This window comes from Rattus norvegicus, chromosome 6 (genome assembly GCF_036323735.1).
Source record: "Rattus norvegicus strain BN/NHsdMcwi chromosome 6, GRCr8, whole genome shotgun sequence".
NCBI classification, from domain to species: Eukaryota; Metazoa; Chordata; class Mammalia; order Rodentia; family Muridae; genus Rattus; species Rattus norvegicus.
Genome location: NC_086024.1, coordinates 141278595 through 141298848, shown reverse-complemented (window position 1 = coordinate 141298848; position 20254 = coordinate 141278595). Strand labels below are relative to the sequence as shown.

At 38.0% G+C, this 20254-nt stretch overlaps 2 gene segments (V, D, J or C); both read left to right on the top strand.

Annotated features, from left to right (window-relative positions):
- Nucleotides 1-565: 565 nt before the first annotated feature.
- On the top strand, nt 566-2054 carry LOC691878 (immunoglobulin heavy variable 7-4-1-like). The segment is given in 2 exon segments: nt 566-683; nt 762-2054. Coding segments are annotated over 2 exon segments (375 nt in total).
- A 15583-nt stretch (nt 2055-17637) lies between these two features.
- On the top strand, nt 17638-18176 carry LOC691875 (Ig heavy chain V region 186-1). The segment is given in 2 exon segments: nt 17638-17767; nt 17848-18176. Coding segments are annotated over 2 exon segments (414 nt in total).
- The last annotated feature ends 2078 nt before the right edge of the window (nt 18177-20254 follow it).

Below are 20254 nucleotides of genomic sequence, written 5' to 3'. Positions count from 1 at the left end.
CTTTGCACTATTTCAAAGTTTTAGCATTTACTACCTGATGTATGTAAAGTAAGAACACACATTTCACAATTTAAAGAAGAAATGTAGTTTAATTCTACAAAATTATAAGAAAAGGTCAGTCACTAATATGAGAATACAGAGGACCAAAAAGTTTCAAGAACAGAAACCTTTTAGGCTGTACAGGAAAAGAAGTATTGATGCAAAGGTCTCAGTATGCAGACTGATGTACCCACTAGAAAACACAAAGGTCATAGAGTCTGAGCACAGAGCAAGGCAGACAGCAAAGAAGTGGTTACATAGGTAACTGTTACATGTATAAGGCTCATGTTTACACCCTGACAATGGCAAATGTATGGGTGAGAATATCAGGGAGTAAACCCAGAGCAAATAGAGGACATGGAGGACAACAAAATCAGCATGAAGTCATGAACAACAGATACTGTAAGGCATAGGCTCAGCTACCTGTCATCTGGGATCCTTTTATATCTAATTGTCTGACTGGTTTATTTCCGTATGAGTTCGGGAGCTCAGTCATATGCAAACTTATAGAAGCTGTTAGAGAAGAAATTTGTGGCTTACCCCACATACCAGGAAGGAAGTGCCCATGTTGAAACACTGAGTCCCAGTCTTAGACAAAATGGATTGCGTGTGGAACTTGCTATTCCTGATGGCAGCTGCCCAGAGTAAGACATCAAAAACAAGAACTCCAAGGGAAAGGAAGCAGTTCCATGATTCCTTACCTCTCTGTTTTCTCTTCATAGGTGCCCAAGCACAGATTCAGTTGGTACAGTCTGGACCTGAGGTGAAGAAGCCTGGAGAGTCAGTGAAGATCTCCTGCAAGGCTTCTGGGTATACCTTTACACAGGCTGGAATGCAGTGGCTGAAACAGGCTCAAGGAAAGAGCTTGAAGTGGATGGGCTGGATCAACACCAACACTGGGAAGACAACATATGCTGCTGACTTCACAGGGAGGTTTGTCTTCTCTTTGGAAACCTCGGCCAGCACTGCATATTTGCAGATCACCAACCTCAAAAATGAGGACATGGCTACATATTTCTGTGCAAGACACAGTGTGAAAAACACATCCTGAGGGTGTCAGAAAACCTAAGGGAGAAGTGGTTCAGCTGTGCCTAGACGTAAACAGAGGAAACATTTTCCCCTTGATCTCTGAGAAGAATTATGAGGCTACTGTAAAACAGATAGAAAATATAGAAGTGGACAACCACAAAATATACTCAGTGGGACTGTAACAGACTAATAAAAGAATGGGTAAAGAAAATGTGGTTCATTTGCACAATGGAAGAGTACTCAGCTATGAAAAACAAGTAAGGCAGAAATTTTGATGAAAAATGGTTGGAACTAGACAACATTTTCCTGAGCGAAGCAAACAAGACCACAATGGACAATCATGGTGTGTACTCACATACAAATGTATATTAGGTATAAATTCAGATTATCATGCTGTCATCCACATACCCAAAGAAGTCAAAAACAAGGAGGGCCCAATGGAGGCTTGTGGAATGTTTCTCAGAATGGGAACTAAAATAGGTAACAGAATTTTACAGAGGGAGAGACCTGAGTGGAGAGAGGCCTGGAAGAGGTATTGGGCATCAGATGTATAGAGATTAGGGAAAGAGACCAACATGGAATGGAGAGAAGCAAGAGGTGAACAGATAACTGAGAGTGAGTCTAGCTGAAACACTTACCAAAAGGAAATATGAATCTGTGGAGAGCTTTTGTTGTCAATCATAGAAATTTTGGCAAGTACAGGTCACTGGGCTCAAGGAAATAGGCTCTTCACATTTAGGAAATAGAATCTTCACATTTGGGCTACTGCAAGGATCAAGGCTCAAGGTAAACACAGCCAAAGAATGTGTTAATTATCTTTTTGTCTGATAATCTTGTTAAGCCCCAGGGCCTCTGAAGATCTTATTACTTTGATTGCTACCTGTGGGATCTCATTGTTCTTTACCTTGCTTGATCACCTTGTCTTTGATCTGAGAACAACCTTATTCTTTGAGTGTACTAGATTGATATAAAAGCAGATTGGAAAACAATAAACCTGTTTCATCCTCAGCACTAGCTAGAGTCATGTTATAATGTCTAATTGTCATATTGTTTTCAATCCTCACTCCCTCCCTTGAGAACCTGCTGGCTGACTGAGCTGGCTTAATCATGGACCCAGTTCTCTGATGTAATAAACATTATTTGAGGGTCTATAACCCATCTGATATTCTTTTGTTCCTAATAAAAACCCACAAATCTTTCTATTTACAATAAGCCTTAAAGCACTAGAACTAGGCAGATATCAACCTTCTAAATTAATTTTTTATTTCTCTATCAAAAAATCAATGAACTTAAAATATTTTCATTTTTGATAATTTAAACAATTAAATTATTTTAAAATAATTATTGTTGCAGAACATTGAGACAGGATTTCTCTGTGCAGACTAAGCTGCTTTGCATTTGCTAGGTGGATTAGGCTAGAATCAAACTCACAGGGACTCTATCTATCTCTGGCTTTGTCTCCCAAGTATTGAGAACAAAGGGATGGCATGCTCCTTCCCACAGTGGCCTGGCAACAACCAGCTATGCATGAAAATATAAAAGGGGCTGCTTGTTACCTCCTCACTCTCTTACTCCCATAACTGGCTGAAAGAAAACAGGAAAACAGGTCTATAGCACTCCTGATACACAGGCCTATAGGAAGGTCAAGCCACTGTCAGATACAGCAAGACAAGGTAACACCAGAGACAAGCTGATGTCAAGAGGCAAGCGCAGGAATCCAAGCAAAAAAAAAAAAAAAAAAAAAAAAAAAAAAAAAAAAAAAAAAAAAAAAAAAAACTAAGACTACATATCATCATCAGAGCCCAATTCTCCCACCAAAGCAAACAATGAATATCCAAGCACACCATAAAAGCAAGATCTAGATTTAAAATCACATTTTTTCAAGATGATGGAGGGCTTTAAGAATGTCATAAATAACTTCTTTAAGGAAGCACAGGACAGGACAAGTAAACAACTAGAAGCCCTTAAAGAGGAAACACAAAAATCCCTTAAAGAACTAATGTAAGAAACAACAAAACCAGAGAAGAAAGCGAAAAAAATCCATGAATAAAAATAGAAATAGAAACAATAAGTAAGCACAATAAAGATAGAAAACCTAGGGGAGGGATCAGGATTCACAGATGTGAGCATAACCAACAGAATACAAGAAATAGAAGAGCGAATCTAAAGCACAGAAGATTCCATAGAAATCATCAACATAACTGTCAAAGATAATGGAAAAAGCTACTAGCCCAAAACATACAGGAAATTCAGAACATAATGAGAAGATCAAACCTAAGGATAATAGATACAGAAGAGAGTGAAGACTCCCAACTCAAAGGACCAGTAAATATCTTCAACAAAGTCATAGAAGAAAACTTCCCTAACCTAAAGAAAGTGATGCCCATAAAAATACCAGAAGCCTACAGAACTCCAAATAGATTGGACCATAGAAGAAACTCCTCCAGTCACATAATAGTCAAAACATCAAATGCACAAAACAAAGAAAGAATATGAAAAGCAGTAAGGGTAAAAGGTCAAGTAACATATAAAGGCACACCTATCAGAATTACACCAGAATTCTCACCAGAGACTATGAAAGCCAGAAGGTCCTGGAAAGACGTCATAGAGACCCTAAGAGAACATAAATGCCAGCCCAGGTTACTGTATCCAGCAAAACTCTCAATTAACATAGATGGAGAAACCAAGATATTCCTTAAAAAGAAACAAATTTATACAATAAATTTCTACAAGTCCAAATTAACAAAATCAGAAATGAAAAGGGAGACATAACAACAAAATCAGAGAAAATTCAAAAAATCATCAGATCCTACTATAAAAACTTGAAAATCTGGAGGAAATGGATTATTTCTTAGACAAATATAAGGTAGCAAAATTAAATCAGGAACATATAAACCACTTAAACATTCCCATAACACTTAAAGAAATAGAAGCAGTCATTATAAGTCTCCCAACAAAAAAGAGTCAAGGTCCAGATGGGTTCTCTGCAGAATTCTATTGGACCTTCATAGAAGACCTCATACCAATTCTGTCCAAACTATTCCAAAAACTTGAAACAGAGGGAGGACTACCACATTCCTTCTATGAACTCACAATTACTCTTACACCTAAACCACACAAAGACACAACAGAGACAGAGATCTTCAGAACAATTTCCTTTATGAATATTGATGCAAAAATACTCAATGAAATTCTTGCAAACCAAATCTAAGAACACATCAAAACAATCATCCATCATGATTAAGTAGACTTCATCCCAGTTATGAAGGGACGTTTAATATACAGAAAACCAGCAATGTAATTCACTATGTAAACAAACTGAGGGATAAAAACCACATGATCATTTCATTAGACACTGAGAAAGCATTTGACAGAATACAATATCCCTTCATGATAAAAGTTCTGGAAAGAACAGGAATTCAAGGCCCATACCTAAACATAGTAAAAGTAATATACACGCAAAGGACACTGTTGTTAGGACAAAAGGAAAACAAACAGATTGGGAAAAGATCTTTACCAATCCTACAACTCATAGAGGGCTGATATACAATATATACAAAGAACTCACGAAGTTAGACTAGAGTGAGAAAAATAACCCTATTAAAAAAATAAGGTTCAGAGCTAAACAAAGAATTCACAGATGAGGAATGCCGAATGGCTGAGAAGCACCTAAAGAAATGTTCAACATCTTCAATGATTAGGGAAATGCAAGTCAAAATAACCGTGAGATTTCACCTCACACCAGTCAGAATGGTTAAGATCAAAAACTCTGGTGACAGCAGATACTGGCGAGGATGTGGAGAAAAAGGAACACTCCTCCACTGTTGGTGGGATTGCAGAACCATTCTGGAAATCAGTCTGGTAGTTCCTCAGAAAATTGGACATTGAACTACCTGAGGACCTAGCTATACCTCTCTTGGGCATATACCCAAAAGATGTCCCAACATACAACAAAGACACATGCTCCACTATGTTCATAGCAGCCTCATGCGCCACTATGTTCATAGTTGCCCCTGCCAGTGGGGACCAAATTATTCGTGGGGGTCGAGGGGAACCCATAACTGCGGGAGAACGGGTGAGAAAGAGGAGCAAGACCAAGCAGTGTCCTTGTCAAGGTCTGTTTATTGAGAGGAGTGTACAGCATTTAAAGCCCTGAAGCAGGAATTAAAGCTGAGGATGGCAGGGGAGAGAACTGGGAAGTGCACAAGGACATAAGGTGAATTTCTAAACTGCAAGATAGTCTTCTTAGACAATGAGGCAACAGTCTTCCGGGAACCTGTTCTTTGAAAAGGTCAAGCCCTTCTCAGGAATCTGCTCCTGGCAGGACTCTAGCTTTGCCTAGTCCGGCAGTCCTGTCCCTGACACATAGCAGCATTATTTATAATAGCCAGAACATGGAAAGATCCCAAATGTTCTTCAAAAGAGGAATGGATACAGACAATATGGTACAGTTGCACAATGGAGTCCTACTCAGCTACCAAAAAACATGACTTCATGAAATTCATAAGCAAATGGATGGAACTAGAAAATATTGTCCTGAGTGTGGTAACCCAATCACAGAAAAACACACATGATATGCAGTCCTAGATAAGAGGATATTAGCCCAAATGCTCAAATTTCCCACGAATTCAACACAGACCACATGAAACTCAAGAAAGATGACCCAAATGCGAAAAGGGGAACAAAAATACACTTGTTAGTGAATAGGGAGGCAAAGTTTAGAACAGAGGCTGAAATAACAAATAACACCCATTCAGAGTCTGCCCCACATTTGGCCCATACATATACAGCCACCAAACTACATAAGGTGGATGAAGCAAAGAAGTTCAGGCCATCATGAACCGGATGTAGATCTCTTTTGAGAGACACAGCCAGAATATGGCAAATACATAGTCGAATTCCAGCAGCAAACCGCTGAACTGGGAACGAGACCTCCGTTGAAGGAATCAGAGAAAGGACTGAAAGAGCTTGAAGGGACTTGAGACCCCATATGATCAACAATGCCAATCAACCAGAGCTCCAGGGACTAAGCCACTACCCAAAGACTATACATGGATTGACCGTGGGCTCCAAATTCATAAGTAGCAATGAAAAGCCTAGTAGGGGCACCAGTGGAAGGGGAAATCCTTGGTCCTGCCAAAGCTGGACCCCCACGAACAGGATTGTTGGGGGAGGGAGGCAATGCGGGGAGGTTGGGGAGGTGAACACCCATATAGAAGGGTAGGGCAAGGGGTTAGAGAGATGTAGGCCTGGAAACCAGGAAAGGGAATACCATTTGAAATATAAATAAGAAGTACCCAATTTAATAAAGATGGGAAAAACAAATCATAAAATATCTATGCAATTGTTGAATGGAAAGAAATTTAGAAACTTCAATTATGAAATTTCAAGTGCTCATTTAGGCTTTAGAAATTTGTAATTTTATCTATTATGATCCATAATTTTAAATGTTTTTGTAATGAAGATTGCATTTGTTTTTTGTTTTTTTTTATTTTTGAGATATATATATATATATATATATATATATATATATATATATATATATATTTTTTTTTTTTCTCCGTGTGGTTGGAGCCCAGATTCAGTCCATGTATAGTCTTTGGGTAGTGGCTTAGTCCCTGGAGCTCTGGTTGATTGGCATTGTTGTTCATATGGGGTCTTGAACCCCTTCAATCTCTTTCAGTCCTTTCTCTGATTCCTTCAACATTTGTAATCAAGAATAATCATGATTAATCTTCTTTAACTATCAAAAAAAAGAAATGATAGGATTTCTAGACTGCAATAGAACCATAGTTCTTGATTTTTCATCTCTGCCACAATGCCCTAAACACCAAAACACTCCAGTCTTTTGTGGCACTCAAGTATATCCTTCCCTACCTGCAACTTCATCTGGAATTTTTACATTGTTACTCCTTTTCTCTGAACTAGGAGTAATTCAGGGAAACAACCCCCTATGAATCCCACTTGGCAAGGATGACCCCCAATTACATAAGGAGGGATAGGACCAACTTTATGTTAAATGGTGCAACCTAGATGACATACAAGATAAGACTTTGACTTTTGGGGGAGTATTCCCTAGAAAGGAACTGTCAACCCCACCCCGATTTATGTCTCTTGCTGCCATTTAAAGAAACTCCCACGGCTGTGTAGTGACACTTTCTGCTGGGTCCAGGACTCAGCGTATATGGCCTCTAGATGGTCTGAGTAACAACTTAGACATCTAGTCTGCCAGAAATTTGGGGTGTTGAGATTATTGTCAAGAATACTGTACTCATAATTCAGTACCTCTCCCCAGGCGTAACTCATTTTCTTCAAACTAGCTTCTTTTCGTTAAGAGGGACACACAAGATGATGGTACAACCTTCCGTCCAGCTAACAAACTGCCTTCTTTCTGCCTAAGACCTGTTTCCATACCTCTAAAAACGCAAGCCACCACCTCAGTTTCTTCTTACCAGGCTATCCCAGAGCCTCCTCTCTTGACCAATCAGGCCCCTACCCTCCTCTTGTGCTTGCTGCAGGGCTCTCCAATCTCCTTGCATTGGCACCTACCTTCACACCTCCAGTCACCAGCTCCAAGGCCACAGCCAAACCCTAGTGTCCTTCACCAACAGGGACACTTCAACCAGAACTGATACTTTCTGTATTGAAAGTTGCTGGGGTAGATATCCTTGTTACAGTCCATGTTCCGTTCTTGCTGAATGAGCTTTCTCAAGTAGAAATCAGACTATGTTCCTATACTTATAACTTCTCTCTCTTTATTAAAAAGTTTTAGTACATTATTCGATCTTATAGCTTGACTTCAACAATGTACATATGATGTGCTCTTTTTAGGTGTAACCAATCAATATAGCCATGAATCTTGTCAGAAATCTGGTAATTATTAAATTATTTAAGATTATTAAAGACAAAATTTCCCAGAGCCTTTAATAGTTTGCCCAAGAAGGTCTCAGGAGATATGAACTCAGCTTCAAGACTCTTTCTAGATTGTGATATGATAACCACGGAAAAACAGAGATGGCAAAGCTGGTTGCCCTCAGAGTCAAATGACTTATCTAAATGAAGGTAAGTCATTTTTCATGTCACACATATCCACATTCCACAGAGAGATAGCCCTGTCTTCCAGACTTGAAAGCCAGAGTGACTCTGTCCCAGTAACCATGAAGACCACAGAGACTGCAGAGACCACAGAGAACTGTTGGCTAGTAGGCTTTGTCATTTCTTAAAATAATCTATGACTGCTAGATTATAATCAATTCCCCAGAATTCTGACTAATTGAAAGCTAAGATAAATATAGCTTAACAACTAATAAATAACTTCTAAACTCAGATTCTAGCAATTAGTTCAAACCTAAGCTTTCAAAGATATAATCTGGTACTTCCTTATCTAAACTCAGTTTTCATTGATTAAATGTCTCATATTTCCCCTTCTTGCTAAACAATCTGCTAAACAATTTAATAGTATAAACACAAAAGTCTTCTTACTTCTGCTCTGCAAAAAGCTTATCTTAAAGAATGTTCATGTTAATTCATGTTGTTATCTCCTTTGCAAACTTATAAAACTTATAATGCTGTAGGAAACCCACTCAGACTTACCTCTCATGGACAAAATAGTCTCTAACAAGATAATGACATCTACCTAAATTTTACACTTACTATCTATATGAGTTGGTGGGATTTTTCTGGGTTTCAAATGTGAATCCAAGAAAAAAATTCTTCCAAATATTCTTGACCTCTACCTATTATACATACATACATATATATATATATATATATGTATATATGTGTGTGTGTGTGTGTGTGTGTGTGTGTCTGTGTCTGTGTCTGTGTCTGTGTCTGTGTGTGTGTGTGTGTAATGTTTCAGCATATTTTCAAGTCCAGAAACTTACTACATCTCATACAGCTCCAGAGAAGCAACCTCCAAATGTCCCAATCTCCTCTCACTGACACAGATACTTACATTGGACCTGTTTCTTCTGACCTATACTCCAATTTTTCCACAGAACCTGGACAGCCATAAATCCACCAACTCTTAAGACTGGACAAATATCCCACATCTACTTTTCTTGGTTCCCTAAAGACATGTCGCCCCAAAACAAGCATGAGGCCATCAGAGATCACAATAGCCCTATTCCTGCTCCACCATTGCCTACATTATTTTCTTTTTAATTAAACCAAAATGGGAGAATGTTGGCATTCTGTCTAACCTCCACCCCACAGTTACCTGGAAAGAGCTAGGTATGCCTACAGTATAAAAGGGGCTGGTTGCCCACTCCTCACTCTCTTGATACCTCTTGCTCCCTCTTGCCCTTTTTTACTCTTGCTCTTACCCTTTTCCCTCTTTGTCCCTACTCTCCCCATTCCTCTCCCAACATTCTTGCCATGTCCTCATGGCCAACGACTATTTCTCTCTCTCTCTCTCTCTCTCTCTCTCTCTCTCTCTCTCTCTCTCTCTCTCTCTCTCTCCTCACTACAATGGTCTTAACTTCCCTCCTCATGCCCTGAATAAAGTCTATTCTATACTCTACCATCATTGGGCTGGTCCATCTGAATGAAGGAATGTATCAGCATGGGCCACCTGAAGCACTGCCTTCCCCCAGAACTCCATAGAAAATATCCTCCCTCTTTGAATTTACTAACACAACAGTAGTGAGCCTTGGAGTTCAGTGACCAAGTTTTTTGTGTGATATATTGTCCATTTCTTTGATAATAATCTATTTACATTAGAAACTTTGTTCATGGAAGTCATTCCTCTGGTGTCTCTATCTAAGAGGCCTGTATATTAATTCTATCATCACAAAAAAATAGAAAACATTTTCATGTTTTCCCTTCATTGCCTCATTATAAGAAGAAAAGAGATATTTTATTGAAAATTTATTTGTGCGAGAATGAATTTATGTCATAAAATATGTGTTCAATATCTACACTCTTTCAGCCATTAGTATTGTGAATAATAACTGTACATATTCACTATTGCATAACTCCTTCTTCAGTATGAAAAGATAGAAATGACTCATTTACATTAGAAAATATTAGATATGTATGAATCTTTGAACTATGTGATGTATTCTGCAGACAGTTTGTGTCAGTTGTATTTAATGGTTTGTGGAGCCATGGGAATCTATCAACAATAGGCAGAACACTTACCATTTCAGAGACATGTGAAAGTTTTCTTATTTAGAGATTTATATGAAAAATAGCTATAAATGGAAAGCAAGTGACATTTACAGAAAACAAATACTGTAAAATACATGTAATTTTGTAGTGACAGTAGGTGAAATATTTTCACGTGTTGGAAAATTCAGATGTCATGTCAATGAGCACATGTATGTGCAATTAGGCAATATTCATTAGAATAAAGGAAAAGAAGACAATGGAAGAAATCTCTTACTTTTGTATAAAAACTCTGTGTAGGTATAAAACTGAGAGTAATCATAGTCACCTCCGGTGCACAACTTTTTCGATTTACAACTCCTGCTGACCTCTTCCTTATTCTCAACTATTGCCTTCTTCTCATGCCTTTATTTTTCCAGGGAGGCCCTTCCCATAAGTGTTGATGGTTGTGATGACCCTGTCCCATGCAAAGACAGCACTTCATAGAACTCGTCTTCACATGCTGGCTCTTACAATATTTCCACCTCAGTATGTGTGATGTTCCTTAGTACTTGGAAGGGGTGCTATAAATGTTTTCATATTTCATTTAGAACTTAGAAAATGAGACTAAGTCCATATCCCCAGTAGCATTGGATTGAAACATCAAAAAAGAAAAAAACAAATAAATTAATTGTGCAGAAGCTTAGAAGCATATACAGAGAAGGGACATCAAAGGTGTTGCCTAACTCTGCAAAGTTTTATCTTATCAGTTAACACTTGTAAGCCCCAGGAGATGCTTACCTATGTCATTTATTACTCTTGCCTTGAAGAACACAAGAGGTTACAACAATCGCTGAAGTTTGTTCCTAAAATCTATGTCACTCTTCTCAGACACTGTAGAATCTGAAATGTCACAATATCTAAGTCCCTGTCATTATGAAGACCATTTACTGTGAGTCCGTCTTCATTTCCAATGCTGGTGTGGCATGTACTTGACTGCATTTACAATGCTCCACCTTTGTCGGGTGCTGGGCTTTAGGGAAAAACTGAGACGCTCTGCAGGCAATGTGAAAATGCAGCCTAGAATGTAGGAGGCCAAATCCAGGATTCCCAACTACTAGGCATCAAATTGCCACTGGAAAACAGCACAAACATGTCAGAATGAAGGAACAGGGCACCATAAGCCTGAAGCAACACCAGTGTAGGGGACTCCCAAACTCTAGGACATCCAGGCACCACTGAGTCATGAGGCGTTGGGAATAATGTCAGGGCCTGCAAGCTGAGGCTGAGTCCAGAGCCAGGGGAATGGGAACTCTGTCTTAGCATCTCAGATTACCCTATGTTTGGCAGCAGTTTTCTGTGAACACAGAGTGGGCTTCTGAAGGAGGCTTAGGCTATAGATCTGTAGGCAAAGGACTTTTCCATGCTGATCACAATTGTTCTTGACGAAAGAGACACTCCATGTTTATCCATACTGTTTCTTGACAGTTCATTAGGGAAAATGAATGCTTACTAACTCCACAGGGTGGACAATAGATTAAATACCTTTTGCAGGAGAGAATGTCAAGGAGGAGAAGCTTACTGGATAAACCTTCATGGACTCTAGATACCTCATTAGCCTGGAGAATTCTGTTCTGGACTATGTGATCATAGGTCACATTTTGTTTGTGGGAAGTGTGGCATGTAGAATGAATTCCTTAATTTGAAATATAAAAAATGAGGAGTCTTTCCATATGTAGAGGCACTTTCAAGGTTCACCCACACCATGCTGAATGAGACTCACCCCAAATCTTTATAGAGTGTCATTGCCTAGGAAGCGGGCAAGATAGAAAATATGGAAATGTACCATAGCAGGGGCCTAGAATGTTGTCTCTAAATTTCTCTTTATGATTTTATGCTCACATACATGTTCCTTCAATTTTTGAAGATATCTTAAAATAATAACCTGCTGTATGGGAATGTTACATAAAACATGTTCCACACCAAAATAAATAACTATATAACAACAGATACTGAACTTAAATATTTTTAAAAAGTTAATTACAAAATTATATATATATATATATATATATTGTATCGATATTTTTCAAATATGGACGTTTTACACCAGTTCCTTTTCATGAATCACCCCTAAGTTACATACTTAAAACAAATTTCTTTAATTTACTATCTGCATTCAACATTCATAATCTTTATTACTTTTCCTAAAACTGTCAACATTGTATGCAGCTGGATGTTGACTAATTTATGGGTTCTTTTTACTTTTCCTTCTCCATCCCTCTTTTGTTCTATGCTTCAAATCCCATAACACTAGATAGGATAGAAAAAATGAATAGAAATAAGAGGGGGCAATGTTATATTTAAGCTACTTCCTGCTAATTAGGGGTGTCAAGTTCCTTGGGGTGGGTTTGTTCTTCACCTGAAAGAGATTTAAATTCTTGTTATTTTTTCTTTGCCCACGAATTCTTAACAAACCACAAAACTACAGCAACAAACAGAACAGCCACCACCAACAATGACCAAAATGGACCAATCCGACCTCTCAGGGCTCAAGCAAGTATATACCCTCTGAAAAATTCCGAGAGTTCCAAATGTCACACACATGCACAATGTATCTGAAGCTATCAAAGCCATGCTTTTACTAGAGGACAAGGCAAATCATAGTCAGCAGCAGGGGGCTATCTGAAACAGCCCCATCTCCTACTCATGGAATTAAAACAACAACCAAAAAAAATCCACTTTCTTATACTAATTCTTTATTTTATGAAAAAAACCTAAAATTCTCACTGCAAGTGTATTAGAATACACACATAAAGCAAAGAGAGGTGTATCTGTAGTCAAAAACATAAAGTAAGACATTTGAATTATACTACAAATGCACAGAAAATAGTACATACTTTTTAAATTCTTACCAGTTCTTACTTTATTTTATTCAACTGTTCCATGCATTCATATGACTAATGATTTCAATTCAGAACTTATAAGGAACAATGGAAAATGAAAACAAGGCCTCCCTCTGTTCAGGAAAGCCAGACCAGTCCTGACCTTGCAGCTCTGACAAAGGATGGAAGCTTTTATTTTTATTCATTTCCTCTCTTTATCTTTCTTTTTCCATTAATTTACTCTTTCATTTTACATCCTGATTGCTGCTCCCCTAAACAAGCCACACACAAACACAGAGTCTCCCCACAGTAGCCCTGCCTCTTCTCTTCTGAGAGAATGGATCCCACCAAGGGTATCCTACCACCAAGGCTTTTCAAGTCTCCTCAATGTCAGTAGATCATGTCCAAAGAGACCAGACAAGGGAACAGATTCCACAGAAATGCAGCAGCTTTAGTGACAGCTCCTGCTCAGGTTAATTGCGTTACAAGATAGTTGAAGGAATCACTAGATATAAGACCAAGAGCTTATAAATAAATATAGTCTTTGTCACTATTTAGGAACTGGGGCAGGCAGAGAAAAGCCCTGTGTCACACAAGAATATCCCCGCTGCATGAGGAATTCAGGTCAGCAGGTGGTGCTCACTTCACACCCAGGTAGAAACATGAAGAGGAGAAGTAGACAGAATTAGCAAGGGAACTTGCAGACTCCAGCAGGATTTCCCCTCTCACTCAACCTCATGTAATAAAATTTATCAGTGAAGCTCTCAAGAGACCATTCCCGAATGAGTTATTATGTTTTTCCTGAAATACTCAAACCAGATGTGACTAGAGATCACTATCTTTATACACTTGAATTTAAATCACTCTCTTGGGACTGTCACAAAAATAGAAATGCCACAATCTACAGGACCATTTTGATACCAAAAAGCACAATTGCTCTCATAGTGGAATATATAACTCAATTGAAAAACGAAGAAGCAACATTGGTTGTTTTAAGGAAAAATGGGCAAATATTTCAACAAACAATCTTAAAGCTTAACTCACAATTACTATGGATAAACTAAATCCTCAGGTAGAATATGAGGAAGGTGAACTGTAACATGACCTGACATTCACAATGAAGACACCTCTCTAAATTTTTTTTCCATCCTTATTAACTTGAGTATTTCTTATTTACATTTCGATTTTTATTCCCTTTCCCGGTTTCCCGGCCAAAATCTCCCTAACTCCTCACTCCCCTTCTATATGGGTGTTCCCCTCCCCATCCACCCCCTATTACCGCCCTCCCCCCAACAATCTCGTTCACTGGGGGTTCCGTCTTGGCAGGACCAAGGGATTCCTCTTCCACTGGTGCTCTTACTAGGCTATTCATTGCTACCTATGAGGTTAGAGCTCAGGGTCAGTCCATGTATAGTCTTGGGTAGTGGCTTAGTCCCTGGAAGCTCTGTTTGGTTGCAATTGTTGTTCATATGGGGTCTCGAGCCCCCCCAAGCTCTTCCAGTCCTTTCTCTGATTCCTTCAACAGGAGTTCTGTTCTCAGATCAGTGGATTAATGATGGCATTCGCCTCTGTATTTGCTGTATTCTGGCTGTGTCTCTCAGGAGAGATCTACATCTGGTTCCTGTCAGCCTGCACTTCTGTGCTTCATCCATCTTATCTAATTGGGTGGCTGAATATGTATGGGCCACATGTGGGGCAGGCTCTGAATGGGTGTTCCTTCTGTCTCTGTTATAAACTTTGCCTCCCTATTCCCTCACAAGGGTATTCTTGTTCCCCTTTTAAAGAAGGAGTGAAGAATTCACATTATTGTCATCCTTCTTGAGTTTCATGTGTTCTCTGCATCTAGGGTAATTCAAGCATTTGGGCTAATAGCTACTTATCAATGAGTGCATACCATGTGTGTTTTTCTGTGATTGGGTTACCTCACTCCGGATGATATTTTGCTGTTCAATATATTTGCCAATGAATGTCATAAAGTCATTGTTTTTGATAGCTGAGTAATATTTCATTGTGTAGATGTACCACATTTTCTGTATCCATTCCTCTGTTGAAGGACATCTGGGTTCTTTCCGGCTTCTGGTTATTAGAAATAAGGCTGCTATGAACATAGTGGAGCACGTGTCTTTTTTATTTGTTGGGGCATCTTTTGGGTATATGCCCAAGAGAGGTATAGCTGGGTCCTCAGGTAGTTCAATGTCCAATTTTCTGAGGAACCTCCAGACTGATTTGCAGAATGTTTGTCCCAGTCTGCAATCCCACCAACAATGGAGGAGTGTTCCTCTTTCTCCACATCCTCGCCACCATTTGCTGTCTCCTGTATTTTTGGTCTTAGCCATTCTCACTGGTGTGAGGTGAAATCTCAGGGTTGTTTTGATTTGTATGTCCTTTATGACTAAAGATGTTGAACATTTCTTTATGTGTTTCTCAGCCATTCGGCATTCCTCAGCTCTGAATTCTTTGTTTAGCTCTGAACCCCATTTTTAATAGGGTTATTTGTCTCCCTGAGGTCTAACTTCTTGAGTTGTTTGTATATTTTGGATATAAGCCCTCTATCATCGTAGGAGTGATAAAGATCTTTTTGAATCTGTTGGTTGCCACTTTGTCCTTTGCCTTACAGAAGCTTTGCAGTTTTATGAGATCCCATTTGTTGATTCTTGATCTTAGAGCATAAACAATTGGTGTTTTGTTCAGGAAATTTTCTCCAGTACCCATGTGTTCGAGATGCTCCCCCACTTTTTCTTCTGTTGGTCTGAGTGTATCTGCTTTTGTGGTCATTTATACTTATGGTAAATTTGCTTACTTTAAGAACACTAAATGTTGACTTGTCTCCTAATGTTGTTAACTGAAATAAACCCCACAAAAAAGTTGTTTGGATTTTTAGATATAGAAGATATAGACAGAGATAGAATTATATAACATACATATAGATACACTTATGTGTATATAGTATACATATACATATATGTGTGTATATATAATAGACTTTTAGTTTATTATATTATTAGAGAAAAATTTATAATATTAAATCTTCAGTTACTCAGGATTAATTTCAAAAAGTGTACAAAGCTACACTCCTTGGTTATAACATTAAATCTTGATTTATATGTACATTGAACATAATAACTTCATGTTAATTCTCTAAAATCTATGAGTATTTTATTACTATCTTTGAAGCAGGTACAATAGGCAGAGAGGTATTATGGATGAAAAAGCAGACATAAATTTCATATTTTATCCAAATAAATGATATTCTAATAGTATATTTGTCACTAATTCCTTCATTTCATATCTGGCATCTGTACAAGTAAGTGGTATCCTTAAAGCTTTCACTGCAAAACTCCTTCTCTAGCAGGAAGTCAGGCAAATAAAGGCTTCCTCAACTCATGAAAAGCAAACCATCCCTGATCTTGCAAATCTGGAAGAAAATGCAAGACCCGGTTTCTCCGGCCTGCCTAGTCATTGATCAGCACTGGACGCAGACCATTCATTTGCCATGGAGTTGGGGCTCAGTTTGAATTTCCTTGTTGCTCTTTTAAAGAAGAAGAGTTAATGAATGCAGGAGATGACATGAATGAAATGGAATTTAGACATGTGTGACAGTTTTATAACTAGAATTATGTGTTCACTATGAGGTTCAGCTGGTAAAGGGTGTATGTGTTTTAGTGATGTCTGTAGGACCCACGAGACTCTTGTGAGCCTTCTCATCTGAATCAAGTAGCTTTGACAGAGCCTGGGTGAAGGAGGTTAAGGGAGGAATTTTAGTCATGAATGAAAATTGCAAGGGATAAACAAAAATATTTTTATAAATAAAACTAACTTCACATAAGTTTATAATTTTTATTAAATGTCTATTTTGCCTTGAGTATTTCCTCCATGACATCAATATATCCTTTCCTTGCCCCTATCACTACCATTTGGCCATTTTTTCAAGTAGACAGTTTGATTTCCATTTTATTGCATATCTGCATACACAATTGCTTCTAACTGTACAAAATCTAAGGTCTGCAAATGAGTGAGTAATATAATATTTGTATTTCTATAAAGGTCTTAAAAAATCGAGTTCCTTATTCATTATAGAAGAATACATTTTGCTTGTTGTATGTATAGCATATTCAATTGTTAGTTGACAGACATGTTTGACTCAGGAATTTATTTCTTTTAGGAAATGCTGAATAAAGAACAATTTGCATGCACATAATTCTGAGGCATGTTCACTTGCTATCAATTGTGTTAAACTTTCAGAAAGGCCAATATGATTTTCATATACATGAAAAAAGATTGCAAACTATCAAAAATGAGGGTTTATTTAAAGTTCCAGGAACCATTATCCTCATTAGTACTACAAAAAATCAATTGTGTCATTAAGACTACTAAATGTCTGAGGTTAGGATTCTATTTTAAAACTGAAAAATTAGGCTTTGATGTTATATCTAAAGGGTCTACATATGTCTCAGGGAAAGCTTCTGAGATAGAATCAGGATTTGGACCCCAGCATTCTGTTGACTGACCCAGGTGCACTCTATTTCCTTTTTCTCTAGCTGGAATGTCCTTATGTAAGAAAGACCCTGCCTCATGAATATTCAAAGCATGTGTGTCTGTGATGATAAATACAGGGATATCCACAACAAACAACATATGAGAAATGTTTTCTCTACAGTCACTGAATCACAACATCCTCATTATGAAATGCAGGTGGATCATCCTCTTCTTGATGGCAGTAGCTACAGGTAAGGCACTCCCAAGTCCTAAACTTGAGAGATCATACACTTGGGAGACAGTGACACTATCTTTGGATTTCTTTCAACAGGGGTCAACTCAGAAGTCCAGCTGCAGCAATCTGGGCCTGAGCTTCAGAGACCCGGGGCCTCAGTCAAGTTGTCGTGCAAGGCTTCTGGCTATACCTTTACAGAATACTATATGTACTGGGTGAAGCAGAGGCCTAAACAGGGCCTGGAATTAATAGGAAGGATTGATCCTGAGGACGGTAGTACTGATTATGTTGAGAAGTTCAAAAACAAGGCCACACTGACTGCAGATACATCGTCCAACACAGCCTACATGCAACTCAGCAGCCTGACATCTGAGGACACAGCAACCTATTTTTGTGCTAGACACAGTATTGCAACCACATCCTGAGTGTGCCAGAAACCCCATAGCAGCAGGTGCTGCCCAGGGACTGTAAATGAAAGACAGTATTATCCTGAAGATTTGTTCATAGTCATTTGAGTATTCGTGTGTGTGCCTGCTCCTCTCAATTCCCTATGGTATTTTTCAACTTTTCAAAAGGATATCTCTGGTTATATAATTAAAGAAGAGACTGGTTATTCTAGCTAAGGGTTTATCTCTCTTGTTGATTTTATCAAATAATCAGGTTCTGGTATGGTTTATTCTTTGTATATTTCTCTTGGATTCTACTTGGTTGATTTCAGCCATGAGATTGATTATTTACTTCCCTCTACTCCTCTGGGTTGTATTTGCTTCTTTTTGTTCTAGAACCTTTAGGTGTGTTGTCAAGCTTCTACTGTATGCTCTCTATAGTTTCTTTTTGGAGGCACTCAGAACTATAAGTTTTCCTCTTACCACCAGTTTCATTGTGTCCCATAAGTATGTTGTACCTTCATTTTCATTAAATTCTAAAAAGTCTTTAAGTTCTTTCATTATTTCTACCTCGAGCAAGTTATCATTGAATATTGTGGTGTTCAACTTCCATGTGTACATAGGCTTTCTGTTGTGCTTTGTTGTTATTGAAGACCAGCCTTGGTCCTTGTTGATGTGATAGGATGCATGGGATGATTTCAAACTTCTTGTATCTGTTAAGGCCTGTTTTGTGACCAATTATATGGTGAATTTTGGAGAAAGTACTATGGGGTACCAGAAAGATAGTGTATTCTTTTGTTTTAGGATGAAATGTTCTTTACATATTTGTTAAATCCATTTGGTTCATAACTTCTTTTAGTTTCTCAGTATCTCTTTAGTTTCTGTTTCTGTGATCTCCCAATTACTGAGAATGGGGTATTAGATTATCTACTAGTACTGTGTGATGTGCAATCTGTGCTTTGAACTTTAGAAAGGTTTCGTTTACAAATCAGATATGCCATCTAAACAGGCCCATAACTACTTAAGAGATAGAAGTAATTATTAAAATTTTCCCAACAAAAGAAAAACCCCAGGATAAGATGGGTTTAGTAGAGAATTCTCTAAGATTTTCATAGAAGACATAATGTAAATTCTGTCCAAACTATTCCACAACCTAGAAGCAAAAGAAACACTACTAAATTCCTTTTATGAAGCCACAATTATGCTTATATCTAAACCAGACAAAGATCCAACAAAAAAAAAACAGAACTTCAGACCAATTTCCCTTGTGAATATTAAGGCAAAATACTAAATATATTTCTTGCCATCCAAATCCAAGAACACATCAAAACAATGATGCAACATGATCAAGTAGACTTAATCCCATGGATGCAGGGATGGTTCAATATTGGGAAATCCAACCACTATATTGACCAACTAAAAGGAAGAAGGAAAAAAATCACATGATCATCTCATTGCATGCTGAGAAAGCATTTGACAAAATTCAACACCCCTTCATGTTAAAAGTTTTGGAAAGATCAGGAATTCAAGACCTATACCTAAACATAGAAAAAACAATACACAGCAAACCAGTATTCAACATCAAACTAAATGGCAAGAAACTTGAAGCAACCCCACTGAAACCGGGGAATAGAGAAAACTGTGCATTCTGTCCCTACTTATTCAATATAGTACTAGATGTCCTAGCCAGAGCAATCACACATCAAAAGAAGGTCAAAGGGATGCAATTTGAAAAAGAAGAAGCCTAAATATCACTATTTGCAGATGATATGGTAGTATACTTACATGACCCAAAAGGTTCCTCTGAAGAGCTGCTAAGCCTGATAAACAAATTCAGCAAAGTTGATGGATATAAAATGAACTCAAATAAATCAGTGGCCTTCCTCAAATCAAAGGCTAGCAAGGGTGAGAAAGAAATTAGACAAACTACACCCTTCTTAATAGCCACAAAATATATAAAATACCTCAGTGTGACTCTAACCAAGCAATTTAAAGATCTGTATGACAACTTAAAGTCTCTGAAGAAAGAAATTGAAGATCTCAGAAGACAGAAATATCTTCCATGGTTAAGTATTTATAGGATTAATGTTGGAAAAATGGCTATTTGACAAATGAAA